At 35.3% G+C, this 17,720-nt stretch overlaps 2 protein-coding genes across 2 annotated transcripts; one reads left to right on the top strand and one right to left on the bottom strand.

Moving 5' to 3' along the window:
* The first annotated feature begins 2,166 nt into the window (after positions 1-2,166).
* Positions 2,167-6,713, top strand: LOC125242188. Its single transcript, XM_048150905.1, has 2 exons — positions 2,167-5,135; positions 6,614-6,713. Exons 1-2 carry the CDS (start codon positions 2,167-2,169, stop codon positions 6,711-6,713), a joined length of 3,069 nt encoding a protein of 1,022 aa, XP_048006862.1.
* A 4,561-nt stretch (positions 6,714-11,274) lies between these two features.
* LOC125242197 lies at positions 11,275-12,178 on the bottom strand. The gene is made up of 2 exons (XM_048150914.1): positions 11,517-12,178; positions 11,275-11,335 (listed from the first exon to the last, which is right to left on the bottom strand). The coding sequence occupies exons 1-2, from the start codon at positions 11,832-11,834 to the stop codon at positions 11,303-11,305; spliced, it is 351 nt and encodes a 116-aa protein (XP_048006871.1). The 5' UTR covers positions 11,835-12,178; the 3' UTR covers positions 11,275-11,302.
* Between the last annotated feature and the right edge of the window lie 5,542 nt (positions 12,179-17,720).

Consider the following 17,720-nt stretch of genomic DNA (forward strand, 5'->3'; position numbering starts at 1 on the left):
AAAAGTATGGTATAATTTTTTGTAACAAAGAAGTTTAAGTGAAGTGAATATTGAAGAATTTGTTTTTGGATGTTTATTACTTTTATTTGATATGGAAGAGTGAGCAATTATAAAAGTAAGATGACTGACCCAGAGAATTTAGTGAAAACAGAAATTGTAATACATAAGCCTGTTGTTCATATAACTGTGAAATTGAGAGTATTTGATTATTTGATATTACATATACATAGAGAGTTATCACAAATGTAGTGATGAACCAGAGAATTTATAGTGAAAAGTATACTAGAATTGTTGTAACTTAAAAGGTTAAGTGAATATATAAAGAGTATTTGATAAATTTGAAACAGTGAATCATTACATAAGTCATGTAGTGATGAATCAGAGAATTTAGTGATAAAGAAATTATAATTATTATCTTTTTAAGTTTAAGTGAATGCTAAAGAGTACTTGATTATTTCATAAACTTAAAAAACAGTGAGTCATTACAGAAGTAATGTAATGATGAAAATAAGAGCGAGTTATGTAAAATGTTACATACACTGAACACAGTGAGTCATTGTAGAAGAGTTGCAATGATGTAGTCCATAAGTAACAGTGAGTCATTGTACGCGAATAGCTGCAATGATGTAGTTTATAAGTAATAGTGAGTCAATGTATGTGGGCACATGCATTGATGTAGTTTGTAAGAGCGAGTCGTTGCAGGCAGTGGAGTCATGCCTGGAGCGATGTAGTATGTAGTCAATTAAGTAAAAAAAAAAAAAAAAGTGATCCATTTCTTGTTAAGTACTTACTATGTATAATGTAGATGTTGTGTTTCTATTTAATACCCTGGAAACGCAGAGTCGCGTTTCATGTCAGGATTAGCCGAGTGTTAGCTTTTATATTTTCCGTATTTCTCTGGTCCGTCTTTATTCTGTATAGAACCTGGGTTTGATTTGTAACACCTTAATCATAATCTCATTGGCCATAAAATTGTATGATTGATCAATCATACCAACCTAACAATAATGATAGTTCGTGTAAAGCCGCCATTTTGGCGGGAAAGGCATTCATATGTTATCTGTGGCCAAGTTCTATTTTTAGCTCGGTCATTATTATCGTAAGCGAGGAAGCTCTGTTGTAAAACAATTATCGTTTTATTAATTAAAACCTGTGAGAAGATCAACGAGTTTGTATTGTGAACAACACCTGAGATCCCCAGCACGAGGCCCAAGAGGTGGGCTTACACATTTGTGTCATATGTGTTATAATAAAGAGATATCGTTCTTTTATTCAAGTGTAAATGGTATACTCTATTTATTGTGATTCCCTTTAATACCAATGTGTGAATGTATATGAAATATAATAAAAAGAAGTTGTTCGATAAAGCAATGACACATCATGAGACATTAAAGGTTGGTACCGTCGGTACAAGTTTACGAGGTTTGTTAGCACATCGTTCTTTTCTGAAAAGGAAAAAATATATATAACATAATAGAATTAATAAATACATTAAACATTAATAAAATAAACAAAATACAAAATAAAAGGGACAAATAATTGCTGTATGCAATTATTCGTTCTTAAAAAACAAAATGATAAAATCGATTCAATCGATAAACGAGTATAGAAAACAATCGATTTCGAAACTTCTAGACTACGTCACATATATCTTCTCTGTGTCTATGACGTCGGAAATATTTACAAGCGACCGGCAAAACGTGTGTTTATATCAACGAAATAGTGAAATCTCTTGTTAATTACGTAAAAATATTGTGTGGAAATTGTCAACGAAACTCGGTGAGTGTGTACAAAAGCTTTTAACTACGTTTAAGCAAGAAATCGAGGGGATAGGTTAATGGCGTCTTGTACATGTTTGGTTTGAGTCTTTTAACAAATAATACAATCTCACGAAAATTCGTATTGCACGAATATGTCCATCTCGAAATTATCTCTACGAATTAAGGATACACATCACTATACGTTATTATCATGAATCGCTCTGGTTGACGTCATATAAAATCAAAATACTGATATGATTCATCATTTACAATTTAATTACATGTTCATTTTCTTTATCATTTCTTAGGATAGGAGATATCCAAGAATAATCAGTACTCTGAAAAATAACTACATAATTAACGCCATCAAAGTATTTCTTATTGGAATCTACCATTTTATAGCAATATGGACGAAATTCTACTTACCCGATTATCCACGTTTGTTAACAATATAGAGAAACTGACCATTGACGCCAAGTTACTATGCACGCAAATACCATGGGACAAAACCAAGTCGGAACAGAGTGCCATCACTTCAGCTAAATTACATACCGTAATAAACCGGTTCAATACTGACCTTTATCAGTATTTCAAATTAGTTAAAGAACCAAGTGCAGATGATATTTCCAAGTTAACTACCTCACAGCTTGAAGGGGAAGAAGCATTAGCAGAATTAAATACCCTCATTCAACAGTTTAACAAACAGACACCTAACGAACAACAGAATGGACAACATTTCAATAAGCGAAGCAAATTACCTGAACTAACTCTCCATAAATTTAAAGGAACAGTACTTGACTGGTACCCCTTCTGGGACCAGTTTCAGTCCAGCATTGGTCAGCGGGATCTATGTGATGTTGATAAACTACTCTATTTAAAAGCCTCTTTAGAAGGGGAACCTAAAAATTTAATAGATGGTCTGGAGACAACCAACCTCAGTTATCAAATTGCCGTTGATGTACTTAGGAATAGGTATGGAAAACCCGAACAGATAATAGATAGGCATTATGCCACCTTATATAAGATAAAAAGGGCAACTAAGTTCGAAGAATGCCGTAGGACTTTAGACGAAATTGAAAGACATCTTAGAGTTTTGCATTCGCTGGGGGAGAATATTGATCATCACCATTTAAGGTTTATCATTACTGAAAAGTTTCCAGAGGATGTAATATACGAGGTAAAACTTAAGAGCAAATCTGAATCCATACAGGAGCTCAGAACACAGCTGGACATTATTATTAACGCGAGAGAAGAAGCAAAGGGTCATAGGGAATTCAACACAACGGAGGAAGTGCCATTTAGCACCGAAGTTCTACATACCAGAGATGAGAGAAAAGTAAAGACAGTCAAGAAGAATAAATTCTCTCATACTAATAGAAGGTTCTTAAAACCTAAAGTTAGCATGACCACCTTTACTAATACCTTTGTAAACCGTAAGAGACCCTATGATACCAAACAGGAAAATATAGACTATCAACCTGAACAGAAAATGAAGAAATTATCTTGTATATTCTGTGGAGGAGGCCACTTTAATGATCGCTGTCCTACTTATAAGACATTAGTAAATCGTAAAAGAAAATTAACAAATACTTGCTTTATCTGTCTTAGGATAGGACATAAAGCTATGGATTGTCGTCGACAGATTAAATGCGCTCACTGCAATGCCGTAGGAACACATAACAGAGCCTTGTGCCCAAAGTTACTACCTTCAGACAGTAAAATAAAACCTGTCAACACCCTACATGTACATGGAGAAGGAACCACTGTTTTACAAACAGCTGTAATATCAGCCATAGGAAGAAATGGAATTGTTAAGAAATGTCGCTTATTGATGGACAGTGGTTCCCAAAGAAGTTACGTGACACAAAGGATAGAAAAGGAATTAAATTTGAGCACAGAGGAAGAAAATCACCTATTTGTTTTCACATTTGGAACTGAACAACCAAAAGAAATTAAAAGTAATCTTGTTAGAATTTGTTTGAAGACCAAAGAAGATAAATTAAAATTATTATATGCTAATGTAGTACCAGTCATCACTCAAGGGGTATCATGTCCCAAGGAAGAACTACTTAGATATGTGAACGATTATGATAAAAATCTCATTCTAGCAGACGACAATTCGTTATCAGACCGTATTGACATACTTATAGGGAACGATTATTATTATTCTTTTATGAATACTAAGAAAATTGAACTTCAAGAAAATTTATATCTGGTCGAGTCAGAGTTCGGCTGGATCTTATCAGGGAAACCTGATCATGTAACTGAAAATGACCTGACGGTTTTGACCTACTTTCAGACTTCTTGTGAGAATAAATTAACAAATCCTGACCCTCCTCTAGATGTAGGAAATGTAAAGGTTTTATGGGAACTCGAATCCATTGGTATCACAGATGCTCCTAATACCGACAGAGATGAAGAAGCTATTAAGAAATTCAACGAAACCACCACCATTATGGACAACCGTTATGTAGTTAGTTGGCCATGGAACGAATACCCTCCAAAGTTACCTACAAATTTCGGTTTAGCCTATGGTCGCCTAGTGAGTCTAGTGAAAAGGCTAGAAAGAGACGCACTACTCCTTTACGAACGAACCTTACAAGACCAATTGGACAAAGAGATTATAGAGGTCGTTCCAAATGACAGACAGGTAGACCATCCAGTGCATTTCTTGGCTCACCATGGGATTTCATCTAGTGAAAAGGCTATGAGAATTGTATATGACGCGTCTGCGAAGGGAAAAGAAAGTAAAAGCCTGAATGAGTGTTTATATCGAGGTCCTATAATGCTAGAAGATCTCACTGGACTCTTGATCAAGTTCAGATGTCACCAAATAGCTTTAACAGCTGACGTAGAAAAGGCTTTCTTACAAATTGGACTAAATGAAAACGACAGGGACGTGACTAGATTTTTATGGTTGAAGGACATCAACAAACCGGTTTCTATGGATAATTTAATTGCATATAGGTTCACACGAGTACCATTTGGTATCATTTCTTCGCCTTATTTGCTCAACGCTACAATAAAACACCATCTATCCAGATCCACATCCGAACAGATCAAGAATCTAGCCAACGACATATATGTAGATAATTTGTTAACGGGAGTAAACAACATCAAAGAAGCCACTCAACTATATAATGATTGTAAAACGACATTTAAGCAAATCTCCATGAATATACGGGAATGGAATTCAAACTGTAAAGAATTAGGAAAGGCCATACCAGAAATAAACAACAAAGGAACAGTAAAAACATTGGGATTGGACTGGAACTTGTGTGAAGATACACTTAAATTAAGAACAAAACCAGCAAACAATACTTTTACCAAAAGAGGAATACTGAAAGCCATAGCTTCTATTTATGATCCGTGTGGGTTGGCAGCGCCTGTCGTTTTGCCAGCTAAATTGCTCTTACAATCCTTATGGATAAAAAATGTTAAATGGGACTCTCCCTTATCAAAAGAAATTATTACAGACTGGACAAATATATTAAAGGATTTAGAAGTAATAAAAGAAATATGTGTACCGAGAAACATATCTAATGAAGAAACGTGTCAAATACATTGTTTCACGGATGCATCAGTCAAAGCATATTCTGCGGTGGTATATATATTGCAAAAGAATAACTTGAAATTTATCATAGGAAAAACAAGATTGACTCCCATAAAAGATCAAGACAACTTAAAAATAGCCCGTTTAGAATTGTTAGGTGCCATAATAGGAAACAGACTGATACAATATGTAATAAGATACCTCCCAATTAAAGTGACTAAACAAACATTATGGTGCGATAGTCAGATAGTTATCCACTGGTGGCAGTCAAATAAATTACTAGCACCATTTGTTGCGAGGAGAATAGAAGAAATAAAAAAGAATAAAGACTTGGACTTGCGATATATACCCTCTGAATTAAATCCGGCTGATATGGCAACAAGACCATTAAAAGATAAGGAAGAGTTACATTTTTGGCTAAACGGTCCGGAGTTCCTACTACAAAGTCCAACCAAATGGCCAAGTAAACAGATCAATGACAGTTCTTTTTTAGCGCGGGAGGGTCTCTCGAGTAACGCAGAGAGAGGCCCAGATAATATAATTGATGAACAAGAGCAAGTTACTATAAGTAAAAATAATATACATAAAGAGATTTCAGATAACGACCAGTCACAAATAAAGTCTTCAGGAGCAGATAATAGAATAGAATCAGAAATTCAAGAAATAATAAGACTTCAAAAACAACATTTTCCAGAAGAGTACAATGGGAAGAAAACTCACTTGGGTCATAACTTAAGATTATTTACTGATGTGGACGGGGTGATCAGATCTGAAGGAAGATTGTCCCATACAGACTTATCATATGAAACGAAACACCCAATCCTCTTACCTAAGAATTGTGAATTTACTAATAGAATAATAAAACAGACACATGAAGAAAATTACCATGTGGGAGTTCCACACACATTAAGCAAAATAAGACAAAAATTTTGGATTCCGCAAGGTAGAGCTCAAGTTCAAAAAATTATTAATAAATGTCCACAATGTGTTAAATACGGAGGTGGACCATACACCTTACCAAAGACTCCTGCGTTACCTCCAGAGAGAATAAATTATGAAACACCCTTTACCTATGTTGGAGTGGACTATTTTGGACCAATGTTTGTAAAAATGGGAAATAATAAAGAAAAGAGATGGATCTGTTTACTCACCTGTTTAGTGGTTCGAGCGATACACCTAGAGGTAGTGAAAGATATGTCCACTGAAGAATGCGCTCTTGCTTTTCGAAGATTTATAGCGGATAGAGGTACGCCTTCGTTAATCATATCAGATAATGCTCTTCAGTTCAAATTACTTTCAGAAGTGATAAAGGAAGGAAACTTACCCATACAATGGAAATTTATACCTCAGCTTGCACCCCTGGCACGGAGGCGTTTACGAAAGACTGGTGGCTGTGGTAAAGCATTGTCTTAAACGAACTCTCGAGAAACACCTACTAGGAGATAATCAATTGATAACAGTAATAAGAGAAGTCACAGCTATTGTTAACACTAGGCCTTTGACGTATGTGGGAAATGATTTAGAACATGTCTTAAAGCCTGCAGATTTTTTGTCTCCCGGAAAATGTATCAATATTGACAATATTACTGATAACATTTCATCATCTAGTACTTCCACCAAACAGATATTAATAGAGGGTTGGAAAAGAGGAGAGATGATATTAAAGGAATATAAAGACATGTTCGTCAATCAATACTTATTGAGCTTGAGAGAGCGATATAAGCAATCTCCTAAACAAGCGAGAGTTCAAGCTAAAGATGCGCCACGGGTTGGGGACATAGTTCAAATAAAGGGAGATCAAAAGAATAGAGGTACTTGGAAAGTAGGTCGAATATCAGAATTAATAAAAGGAATAGATGGGCAGTGTAGAGTGGCTAAGGTAAAAGTAGGCAACACTATCTTTATAAGATCTCTCGCACATTTGTATCCTTTAGAGGCAGAAGATTCCACGGTGTCAGTGGATCCAGCAAAGGATATATTAATTGGTCAATGTTCCAAGGACGAAGAAGCGATGGATCTCGATATATGTAGATGTAAATATACCTGTTCATAGAGAAAATATGAAACAAAGAGAAGATAGATCGACGGAAGAAATAGTGAATAATAATATATTAAATGGTCAGATACGGGATAATGTGGATATGGGTTTAGAAGTAGAAGGTTCTAAGGAAATAGAAATCATGGATACCTCGGAAGAAATGTCTGAGTTATTACCAGCACAAGCACAAGGTGACATCAATAAGGAAGTACAGAATACAGAAGATGGCATGGTGTCGGAGATACCTGGTGACGAGAGACAAAAGAGAGCAGCAGCGGTCCAAGCGATGGAGAAGATCAAACAATGGTCTCGCCACCTGTTGCTCACACTAACTTCTCTTCATTGAACTTCCTTCGCCGGGTGTGTCGCGACGTTCGCGAGTTACCTGGCAACACTACCAACTAAACGGATCTACTTCCGTTTGAAACGCGGTAAGAATCTGTTTGTCACTTAAGTCACTTTATGGCGTGTTGAATTTAATTATGTAAATAATATTTGAGTCAGTGCTCATCGAAGGCTGAGTCATCAGGGAAAGCTAAGTGGTGTTTTATATCTCTGTGTTAAAAGAGGAGTTATTCTCCCAAACTTTTCTCGTTCATCTAACCTAAAAATTAACCTTTCATTATTAAATATTATTGCCATGCATTATTACGAAGTTTATGATGATGGTGTTTCTTTGTTGATCACATATTGAATTGAGTGTGGAATGGAGTTTATTACATGTTTATGAAAGATAATTTACTTAGCGTGATTGCAACACAAAATGGCGTATGTTGAATGCGTATAAAAGGCAATCATGGCGTTTTTAAGTCAGCGCGGCCCCAATGAGTTTGGGACCAGGCATCGGGTAACTCTGATGCTGGTATGACCGCAACCAGAGGCTGGGGGCGTGGTCCAGCCTTGGTAATTATGCTGTTGATTTAATATGAGAAAATTACAAGTTGGCTGGGGATGGACGTATGCCCCCAGCCTTGGTAAGTGCCGGTGGTTTTGTGAGGATCCGGTCGCTGACGCCTGTCGGCCAGGGGTTCGCGCATCCTCTGGGAGGACCCCCCAAGATGGTGAACCCTGTAAGGGCTGTCGGGCATGTGTACAGATTAGCGCTTTTCTGGAAGGTTGACGAACCTTCATACACATTTTGGGTCCAACAATTATTTGTCAAACGTTAGCCACTGGTGTGGAGCGTTGTGACGCTGTGTATATGTATAGTTTTAAAATTGTATATTATGACTAAGAAATGTATGATTTATCAAAGTTGAATATGGTTATATACTTGATGAAAGAATTACCTTATTTCCCTATGAGTTTAATATGTTAACTAAAGTCATGTTTATGAATTAGAATTAGAATTAGAATTATTTATTGCATATCACATTACAGGCATTGGGTGGAGTGGAACATATAGGTATACATGTGACACCCTGTAAGGGCACAGCAATATAGAGGGCTACAAGTAGGTAATTACTTAGATTAAAATATGATTATATACATTATTTTACACATTTCGTTACATTAACATACATTCAATAATTATCATTTGGTCTTACTAATACTATTACATTATTTCCTTACAAAAAATAAAGCACTATTGTATTTTCACTTACTGACTAAAATATTCGTTCATATTATAGAAACACTCGTTAACTAAAAACTGTTTCAGATGTTTTTTAAATTGATTAATGTTTTGCAGTTCTTTAATAGAGTTCGGAAGGTGATTGTAGATTTTTATAGTCATAAAATGTGGGCTACTTGTGACAAGTTTTAGTTTAGAAAAAGGCAATTTTAGTTGGTTAACATTACGGTTATTTCTTTTAATTTGGGTTGTATCTTGGTATGAGTACAAATCTAGGTGTTTCCTAACGAATTTACATGATTCGAATATATACATACACGCAACGGTCAATATTTCAAGTTTAATAAAATAAGGTTTACATGATTCCATCTGATCTATGTTTACTAGAGTTCTGATGCATTTTTTTTGCAGAATGAATACTTTTTCAATATCGCAGCTATTTCCCCAAAGAACCAGGCCATACGATATACGTGAATATGCATATGCGTAATATGCTGCAAGGGATGTCTGTAGATCCGAGACTCGCTTTAGATGCTGAAGAGCGAATATAAAGGATGATAATTTTTTTGACAATTTTATAATATGTTCTTTCCAGCTCATATTAGAGTCTAATTCTATTCCTAATAGGGTGGCAGAGCTCACTGTATCTAATTTAGAATTTTTATATTGAAAGTCTATTGCCAGTGATGATTTTTGATGAGGTTTAAATTCGATGATTTTTGTTTTATTTATATTGAGCTCTAGGTTATGGGAATGTAGCCAATTTGTAATTTTATCTAAGGTTGACTGTAATTTATTCTCAACTTCTATAGTAGTAGCACATGAGAACATTATAGACATATCATCTGCGAAAAGCGTGCTATGTTGGTCCAGTATCTTAGGAAGATCATTTATGTAGATGATAAATAGAATACAACCTAAGACGCTGCCTTGAGGGATAGACCCTCTAACGGGGACTTTATCAGATCTGATGTGTTGTATTGTTGCTCTATCGAAGTCCCTATACTCTATTTCTACATACTGGGAACGATTACTCAAATAAGACTTAAACCAGTCCAGCGCAATACCTCTAACACCTATGTTATATAATTTATCTAAAAGGATTTCATAACGGACTCTATCGTAAGCCTTACTCATGTCGAGTAAGAGACCCACAGCGTATTGTTTATCATTTATAATATTAAATATCTCTAAGGCATATTTATAGATTGCTAAGGTCGTCGAATGATTTTTCCTAAAGCCATTTTGGTTTTCACTAAAGATTTTGAATTTTTCACAAAAGGCGTAAAGGCGCTTTACCATAGCGGTTTCAAAAATTTTCGACGACGTGGGTAATAGAGAGATTGGTCGGTAGTTGTTTATCTCTGAGGTATCTCCCTTTTTGTGGATGGGTTTTATTAATGAGATTTTTAACGCATCGGGAAAAATACCTTGAGAAAAGGATTGATTTAATAGAAAAGTGTAGGGGCTGCATAAAGATTCTGCGCATGATTTTAATAGAACTGGGGGGATCTCATCTATGCCGAAGGTCGATTTATTTTTGAGATTTTTTAGAATTTTGAATACTTCTTCAGGTTGAGCAGGCCGGAGGAAGAATGAGTTGTTTATTGAGTTTATTAGAGGTTGCCTGTTTACTGGGGTAGAGCAATCGTTTCCAATGGAGGAGAAAAAACCATTAAATATGTTGGCTATTTTTTGGGGATCGTTAATTGAGTTTTGGTCAGGTGTTTTGATTTTAAAGTTTATTTGATTTTGTGATGTGTTTTTATTTGTCTCATTATTTATTATGTGCCACATAGTTTTAGTTTTATTTTGGGAGTTATAGAACTGGCTCTTGTTGTGCAGTTTTTTTGATTTATGTATTGCTTTTTTCAGTATTTTGCAATATAATTTATAGTAATTTCTTAATATAGTATTTTCTGACTGTTGTACTAGTTTTTTTAGTAGCCTTTTGTTACGGCAAGATATTTTTAATCCCGGTGTTAGATAAGATTTTTTTGGTTTTAATGTTATGACAATTTTTGGAATGCATTTATCAAGGAGATCTTTCAAAGTGTTTTCGAATGAATTATAATTATCATTTACGGTTTTATTTATATTAATAATTGTATCCCATTTAATTTGTTGAAGTTCGTTTTTAAAATTACTTATATTTTTATCATTAAATAATCTTTTCCGTATAACCCAAGGTTGTGTACTTAATGAAACTGTTGGTGTACTTATCAAGACACCCTTGTGGTCTGAGAAGCCTAATTCGTTTACATTCACTTTCCAGCCCGTAGTTTTAAAATTTGTAAACAATAAATCTATACAAGTAGAGCTTGAATGCGTTACCCTTGTGGGATCCTGAACTCTTTGGTGGAAATTATGCGATAGCATCAAGTTACATATTCTATGTTTTTCACTACTATCTGAAAGAAAATTTATATTTAGGTCACCTCCAATTATTACACGTTTTTTCTTGTCTTTACATGCAATTATACTTAATAATTGATTTAGGCGAGTAAAGAAAGTTTCTGTTTCCCGTTTACAATTTGGCCAGTAAATATTAATTATTAGCAGATTGTGTTTTGGCAATTCAACTGCACACACCTCGAAAATCATTTCTAAAGATAATGATGTAATATCAGGCCTCTCAAAATATTCAATACCACGCTTTAACATTATGAATACACCGCCGCCTTCATGATGTTCGCGGCAAAAGAACGAGCATATGTTATAGTTAGTAATGTTTACTAAGTCTTTTTTTATTTTATTTAACCATGACTCAGAAACACATATGACGTGGGTTTGTGGATAATCTTCTGTAAATGCCTCTAATATATGAATTTTATTCCATACGCTTTGCATATTTTGGTACAAAATGCCGAAGTTAGGCTCGAAAAAATGTTTTTCTTGTAGCGTCTTCATTTGGAGGTTGAGTTGTCGTACTTGACGTCGATGCCAGCGGAGCCGATGAGTGAGTAGGTATTGTCTGTAGCGACTGTAGCTCGGGTACTTTTTGTCGGTCGTTCATTTTGTGCACTTGTGAGCAGGTTACGGTGTCCTCGGCGGGTTGCTTCATGACGTGGGTGCTTCCGGTTTCTTCAATGTACGGTTTTCCATTTATAAATAAACGGTCATTTCTAATTGTTGCGTGACAGCCTTCTCTTCTTGCTTTTTGTAGGATTCGTCGTAGTTCCTGCTTTTTCTTCAGGTCCGCAGGGCTGAGGAATTCAGTTACGCTAAGGCCCGCTTCTTTGAAGGTTTCACTGTTTTCCAATATATATTTTTTTACCCTTTTACATATAAATTCAATTTTGACTGGTCTAGTTCTTCCTTTTTTGCCGATAAATTATATTGTATCTATATATCCCGCTACGTTAAAGTATAAGAGGTCGTAGCAAATGTTGGAAATTTTTTCTATGATGTCATTTTCGCTTTCCCAGTAGTTTTCTGCTAGGCCGTGTAAGACTAACACCTTTTCAGATGAGTTCATAGTTTTCTCATTACTTGTAATTTTGTTTAATTCCTGAATCTGGGTTCGTAGGGTTTCATTTTCAGTTTGTAGCGCATAACATTTTTGGTTCAGTGTTTCAATTTTACAATTTATGTCGATTATATTTTGTTTAAGTTCTGTCTGTTCCGTAGATATCTTTTTAAAGTTCAACTCAAAGTTTGATTTTATATCAGATATGGCAATTTGCATTTGTGTTCGTATAGACGTCTGTAATATTGATACGAGGTGTTTATTGTTTTCCTCCATCATAAGTCTAAATTTTGTTAGTGATATTTGGTCATCAGGTTGCTTATCTTCGCTGGAGGGTGTCAATGTATATGAGTATTTGGAACCTTGTAGAGATTCCTGCCGGAATGTATGCCCCTGGGGGGACAGAGTAGAGTCACTGTCGCTTAGAGATTCTGGTTTATTTTGGGGGACCGGTCTTTTCCTTATAGTAACGTTAGAGTTATCTGCTATAGCAGGTTCGTCGGCGTATGTTGAAGAGAACTCGTTCTGCTGTAAGTTCATTCGCACTGGAGTATTTGCGTTATTTCCCTTAGGCTCCTTCGATCGGCATTGTGGACATTTCCAATTTCGTTTCCGTTCAGGAGACATGACGTTATCGAATAATTTAACTGGGACCCTGACACAGTCCAGATCATAGCACAAGCGACAAGATGAGCACGTTAGGTATCTCTTCTCTCCTATTTCCACACGACAACCTTCACATATTAGCGCCATCTTGCGGTTTTGTTCAGAACTAGGATGAGACTACTTGAGGTTAATGCGCTTACTTAGTTGTTGGTTCGTCACTATGATAACAGATGGCGCTGGTCTCAATACTCAGTATATCGATGAGTTGCAATTTTGATCTCAAAATATATTATTTATAGTTTGATGTTACACAGAGTTTGATAACTGGAGATATTGTTTTTATCACTAAATGGTTGATTTCACTATGATTCCGTACCACAAGATCACTTTTCACTAAGTTTTTGCCTCGTACGCGAATGATTATGAGTAGATTATGGGTAGATTTTTATTTATTGATATTCGCTTACGTAGTCCGAATCTTGAGCGGATACCACTTGTGCACGACAAACATAATTGTAACTATCTTTAATAGCACTTAGTTCGATTATTAGTAACACTTTCTTTTTTTAATTAAATATTCTTCACGGAGTCAATGTTTACTCGGCTACTACTAGCGCCCTCTCGTCTTCTTCTCCTTATGAGAGTAATCACTGATGTGATGAGTTACTAATGTTACTATTCATCCCAATATGAAGATATATTATGAAGTAGTATCCTTGAGATACTTGACATGCCTATTTAATATAATATTTATATAATGTAAAAGGAACGAATATGATGAGGGTAAAAAGGAGAATATAGAATTATGTTCATATCAATAATCTGCTCTGAACATATGAGTTGAGTTTGAAACCCTGTATTAGAAAGAATACAGCATGAGATTAAACTTGTAATAATTCTTAAACAATACTAGATGTTATAGTGAAGAGATATCTTAGTGACTTGTAAGTCATAGTTACCCTTTTTATACAGGACTTGACATATCAACAACGCTGACCTGGCGTATCATCAGCGGAGACAACGGTTAGAGGAGGGCTCTGACAGCTCTCCACATATGCCGTGTAGCTACTGCCAAACACAGGTATGAATCAATCGTTTACTTGACTGACGTTCATACCGAGAGATTCATAATAATAGTCTTATAGCAGATATAACCTTTGGAGATGAATTCAGGCAATGTTTAATTCTCTTTGTTCCAAACTTATTCCCCAGAGTTTGAAACAACCCTTGATATTGCTTATGTCCATGGACGGCGATGACTGCTTCCCATCGGGCAGCTCGTCTGCTCGTTAGCTGCCTACGCCATAAAAAAATAGGAAAAAATTCCAATTATTAATACTGAGTTGGAACGTCGAATAGCACCTATTATGTTTAACCTGCTCTCCCGACAAGTAGAATTGAGGTAGCTTTTTTAATAGAATACAAGCTTACTTGTCCTGATCTTGTCTATATAGACTCATCACACCATGGCCCACAGTTTCTTTTCCAGTGGAATAACATTGAAATAGTGTTATTACGGGAAACAGCGACTTTATTTGTGAAAATCAATGTGAAAATAGGCTTCTGCTAAATAGAGTCTGGCTAGCCAAATATTGTTGACAGATATTTCCTTGTGGTATCACCAATTGTCTATGGTTTAAAAAAAAGGCTAAAAGTCTGCTGTCAATTTATGTCACTTATTCAAATTGTTCGCGGGTTATTAAGGGTAAATCTTAAATATTATAACAATGACGATACCAAGCGAGGTCCGCAATTTGCTGTTTAAGCTAATAAATAATTACAACCAAGAGCGAAGTCGACGTGAAGCGGCATATAATGAAAAACCGCAATGTTTACAAGTCGTAAACAATATAGTAGGTTGGTGCTCTATTATTATTTTGATACTTTAAGTACTAGTTCTAACATTTGCCTATAACTTTGATTAAGTATGTGAATATAATAAAACTTAAATCTCATAAACAGGAAAAGAGTGTAAAGACAAGGAGAAACTCGAAGCTCTGGAAAGCATTAATAAAATAAAAATATTGGAACGTAACGACTTACGAAAAACCAATATTTAGAAGAAATCAGTGAAGTGACTGGTCAGTAGTAATTTGATATAAAAATATAAAAAATAAAATAAATAATATAATTTAGCCTATATACGTTCCACTGCTGGGCACAGGCCTCCTCTCATGTCTGAGACGGTTCGGGCTATATAGTCTCCACGCTAGCCCAATGCGGGTTGGAGTCACATAAATCTTTGAATTTCACGATGTTTTCCTTCACCGTAAAGCTAGTGGTACATATTAAATGATATTTCGTACGTAAGTTCCCAAAAACTCATTGGTACGAGCCAGGATTTGAACCCGCGACCTCCGGATTGAAAGTCGGGCGTCATATCCACTCGGCCACCACTGCTTATATGGCAATAAAAATATAAAATATATATAAAACTATCTTGGTGAAACATGTCTATACATGAGCGGCAAAAATGTCGATAGTGCATTCCCCATTACTGCTTGTAATTATTAATATTTAAATGCCAATAACCATCGTAAAACTTTTAGGTTAATACGTCAAATGCTAACAGATTTTGTCAAATTTCTGTACATATATTAGCAATTTCTATTGATTTTCAATATAAGTGTGCACAGAAAACAAAAATATTTTCTAGTATCAAAACTATATCTCCTACTATACCAAGTGTGGCCAGCCCTAGATTTTTTGAATTTCCCGCCAAAAGTTGGGGCAATATTTCATTAGCCACACTCTAGCAACTTATTTTTGATCAAATTCTATACTTTAAGTCAGTAATTGCAACGTCAACTCACGTCAACTGGCAAAAAGGTGACGTACCTAAATAGGAATAACATAGGTAAGGTCATATAAGTAGTAAAAAAAAAATCTTTGCCGAAAACCATTCTTCGGCAAATATACCCCCTCAGGTGGCAGAGCTACAAGTTGCATAGGGGTGAAGTGGCGCGGTCATTTTATAAAACATTCCGTTAAGTGGCAGGCGCCGGGAGCCGGACTCTGGGAAAAACAAGCTGTTAAGTGGCAGGGACCGGCTCCCGGACCCCGTGCGACGATATACCTAAATATATAAATAAAACCATCTAAAACTATATCTAGCTTCCTCATACTTGCACGAACCATTCGTCACTAAACAAGGACGGCATTCAGTAAAGGTTCAACACCTTCAACTTCAAAACAACTTGAAATATGACCCAATTTGATTGGACCATCCGCCTGCCATGTTTGAGACACGTGTTTAAAAACCGTCTTTTTCGCAAAAATTGTACTGTAATATATTAAAAAAAGAGATATACGTGTAAATAAATGTATATTTAAGTCCCTGAATTACTTTTTTCTCCAATTTACTGTTTTTTTGCCTAAATAAAGTTACTTTAATAAATGGAAGTGGAAAATGTAGCCATCTAATATCTGATCGAGTCTAGCAAAATTTACATAAATGGAATGTATTTTTTTTCTATGGAATGATTTTAGCCAAGAATATTATATACCATGGATTTTGCGTGCCGACCAATGAGTTGAAGCCAGGTTCATTCACCTTTACTCCTATGTTCTATCTCTTTCCGACACTGTGATGTATTGCCAGATTAGTTACTAAAAAAAACGTATAAAACATTCTTCAATCAAATTGACTTACTTTTCTTTGTATTATACGAAAAAAAACTCAATCAAAAACCTTATTTCTCCGGTATTTACCTCCTGCGTACTATGGGAACACTAATAATAAAAAAATATGCCCGATATGTCAGAATTGTCAAAAGTCATTCACCGATTCAGATATTTATTTTGCGAAATAAACGTTTTTCGACGATTTACTTAAGTTCTGCGCTATGTATTGCATAGTGAACCATTGTGGAAGTAAATGGAAACCGAAATCCGACGTAAAATTTCACAAGTAAGTACTTATTTTACCAAAATGTTCATAAACCTCGCTGGCAATAAATTTTCTGCTATTTTGCTTGTAATCTTGGTTAGTTCTTATCATTATATTGGTTTCATTGTCTCAAATTATATCAAAATTCCCACGAATAGGTTTAGAACGATAAATATGACCTTTAAAGAAAAATAATGCTATGTGTGGTTTTACGACTAGGGTGACCAATCTTTTTTCTTGCATGGTATTTACTCTTATTGAATGGAGCTAAATCTATCAACTTGGTACGGTTTCTATGTTCATAGTTCATATCACAGTATAATAATACCAACTTTATTGTTTATGTCTTTACAATTAACATGAATAATATTAAACTTTTCAGTGTTCCAAAAGATGAAGGAAGGAGGCAGCGTTGGCTGTCGATTGTACCGATAAAAGGAAATGTTTCAGATCGTTCGACAATTTGCAGATTTGCACTTTAAGCCTGAAGATTATGACACAGAAAGAAATTTTAAAAATCGGTCCAGTAACGACGGAGATATCGTGGCATAAACATTAAATTGAGATACATATATATATATATATATATATGCGAAGAGAATTGAAATACGTACGAATTGAGAACCACCTTCCTTGAGATTTGGGGCGGCGCTTAAAAATAAAGATACTGTTTTAAAACGTCCTAGTATTTCATTATTTCCCCATTGACAAATACTTCCCTTATATTTTTGTGGCTATTCCCACTAGTTACCACCAAGTTTTTACCTGTCCTAACTACTGGGATTTTCCCCACATTGTTAATTACCACACCGGGGTTGATAGCTACTGGGAT

The sequence above is a fragment of the Leguminivora glycinivorella genome, unplaced genomic scaffold, assembly GCF_023078275.1.
Source record: "Leguminivora glycinivorella isolate SPB_JAAS2020 unplaced genomic scaffold, LegGlyc_1.1 Scaffold12, whole genome shotgun sequence".
In the NCBI taxonomy this organism is placed as follows: Eukaryota; Metazoa; Arthropoda; class Insecta; order Lepidoptera; family Tortricidae; genus Leguminivora; species Leguminivora glycinivorella.

Bases quoted from the DNA above. Each gene is read 5' to 3' on its own strand.
- LOC125242197 (XM_048150914.1), bottom strand. From the start codon at position 11,834: ATGAAGACGCTACAAGAAAAACATTTTTTCGAGCCTAACTTCGGCATT. The intron at 11,336-11,516 runs GTGTGTGCAGTT...ATTTTCTTTCAG, and splicing joins CTTTAGAAATGATTTTCGAG to ATAGTAGTGAAAAACATAGA.
- LOC125242188 (XM_048150905.1), top strand. From the start codon at position 2,167: ATGGACGAAATTCTACTTACCCGATTATCCACGTTTGTTAACAATATA. The intron at 5,136-6,613 runs GTTGGCAGCGCC...AATTACTTTCAG, and splicing joins TCTATTTATGATCCGTGTGG to AAGTGATAAAGGAAGGAAAC.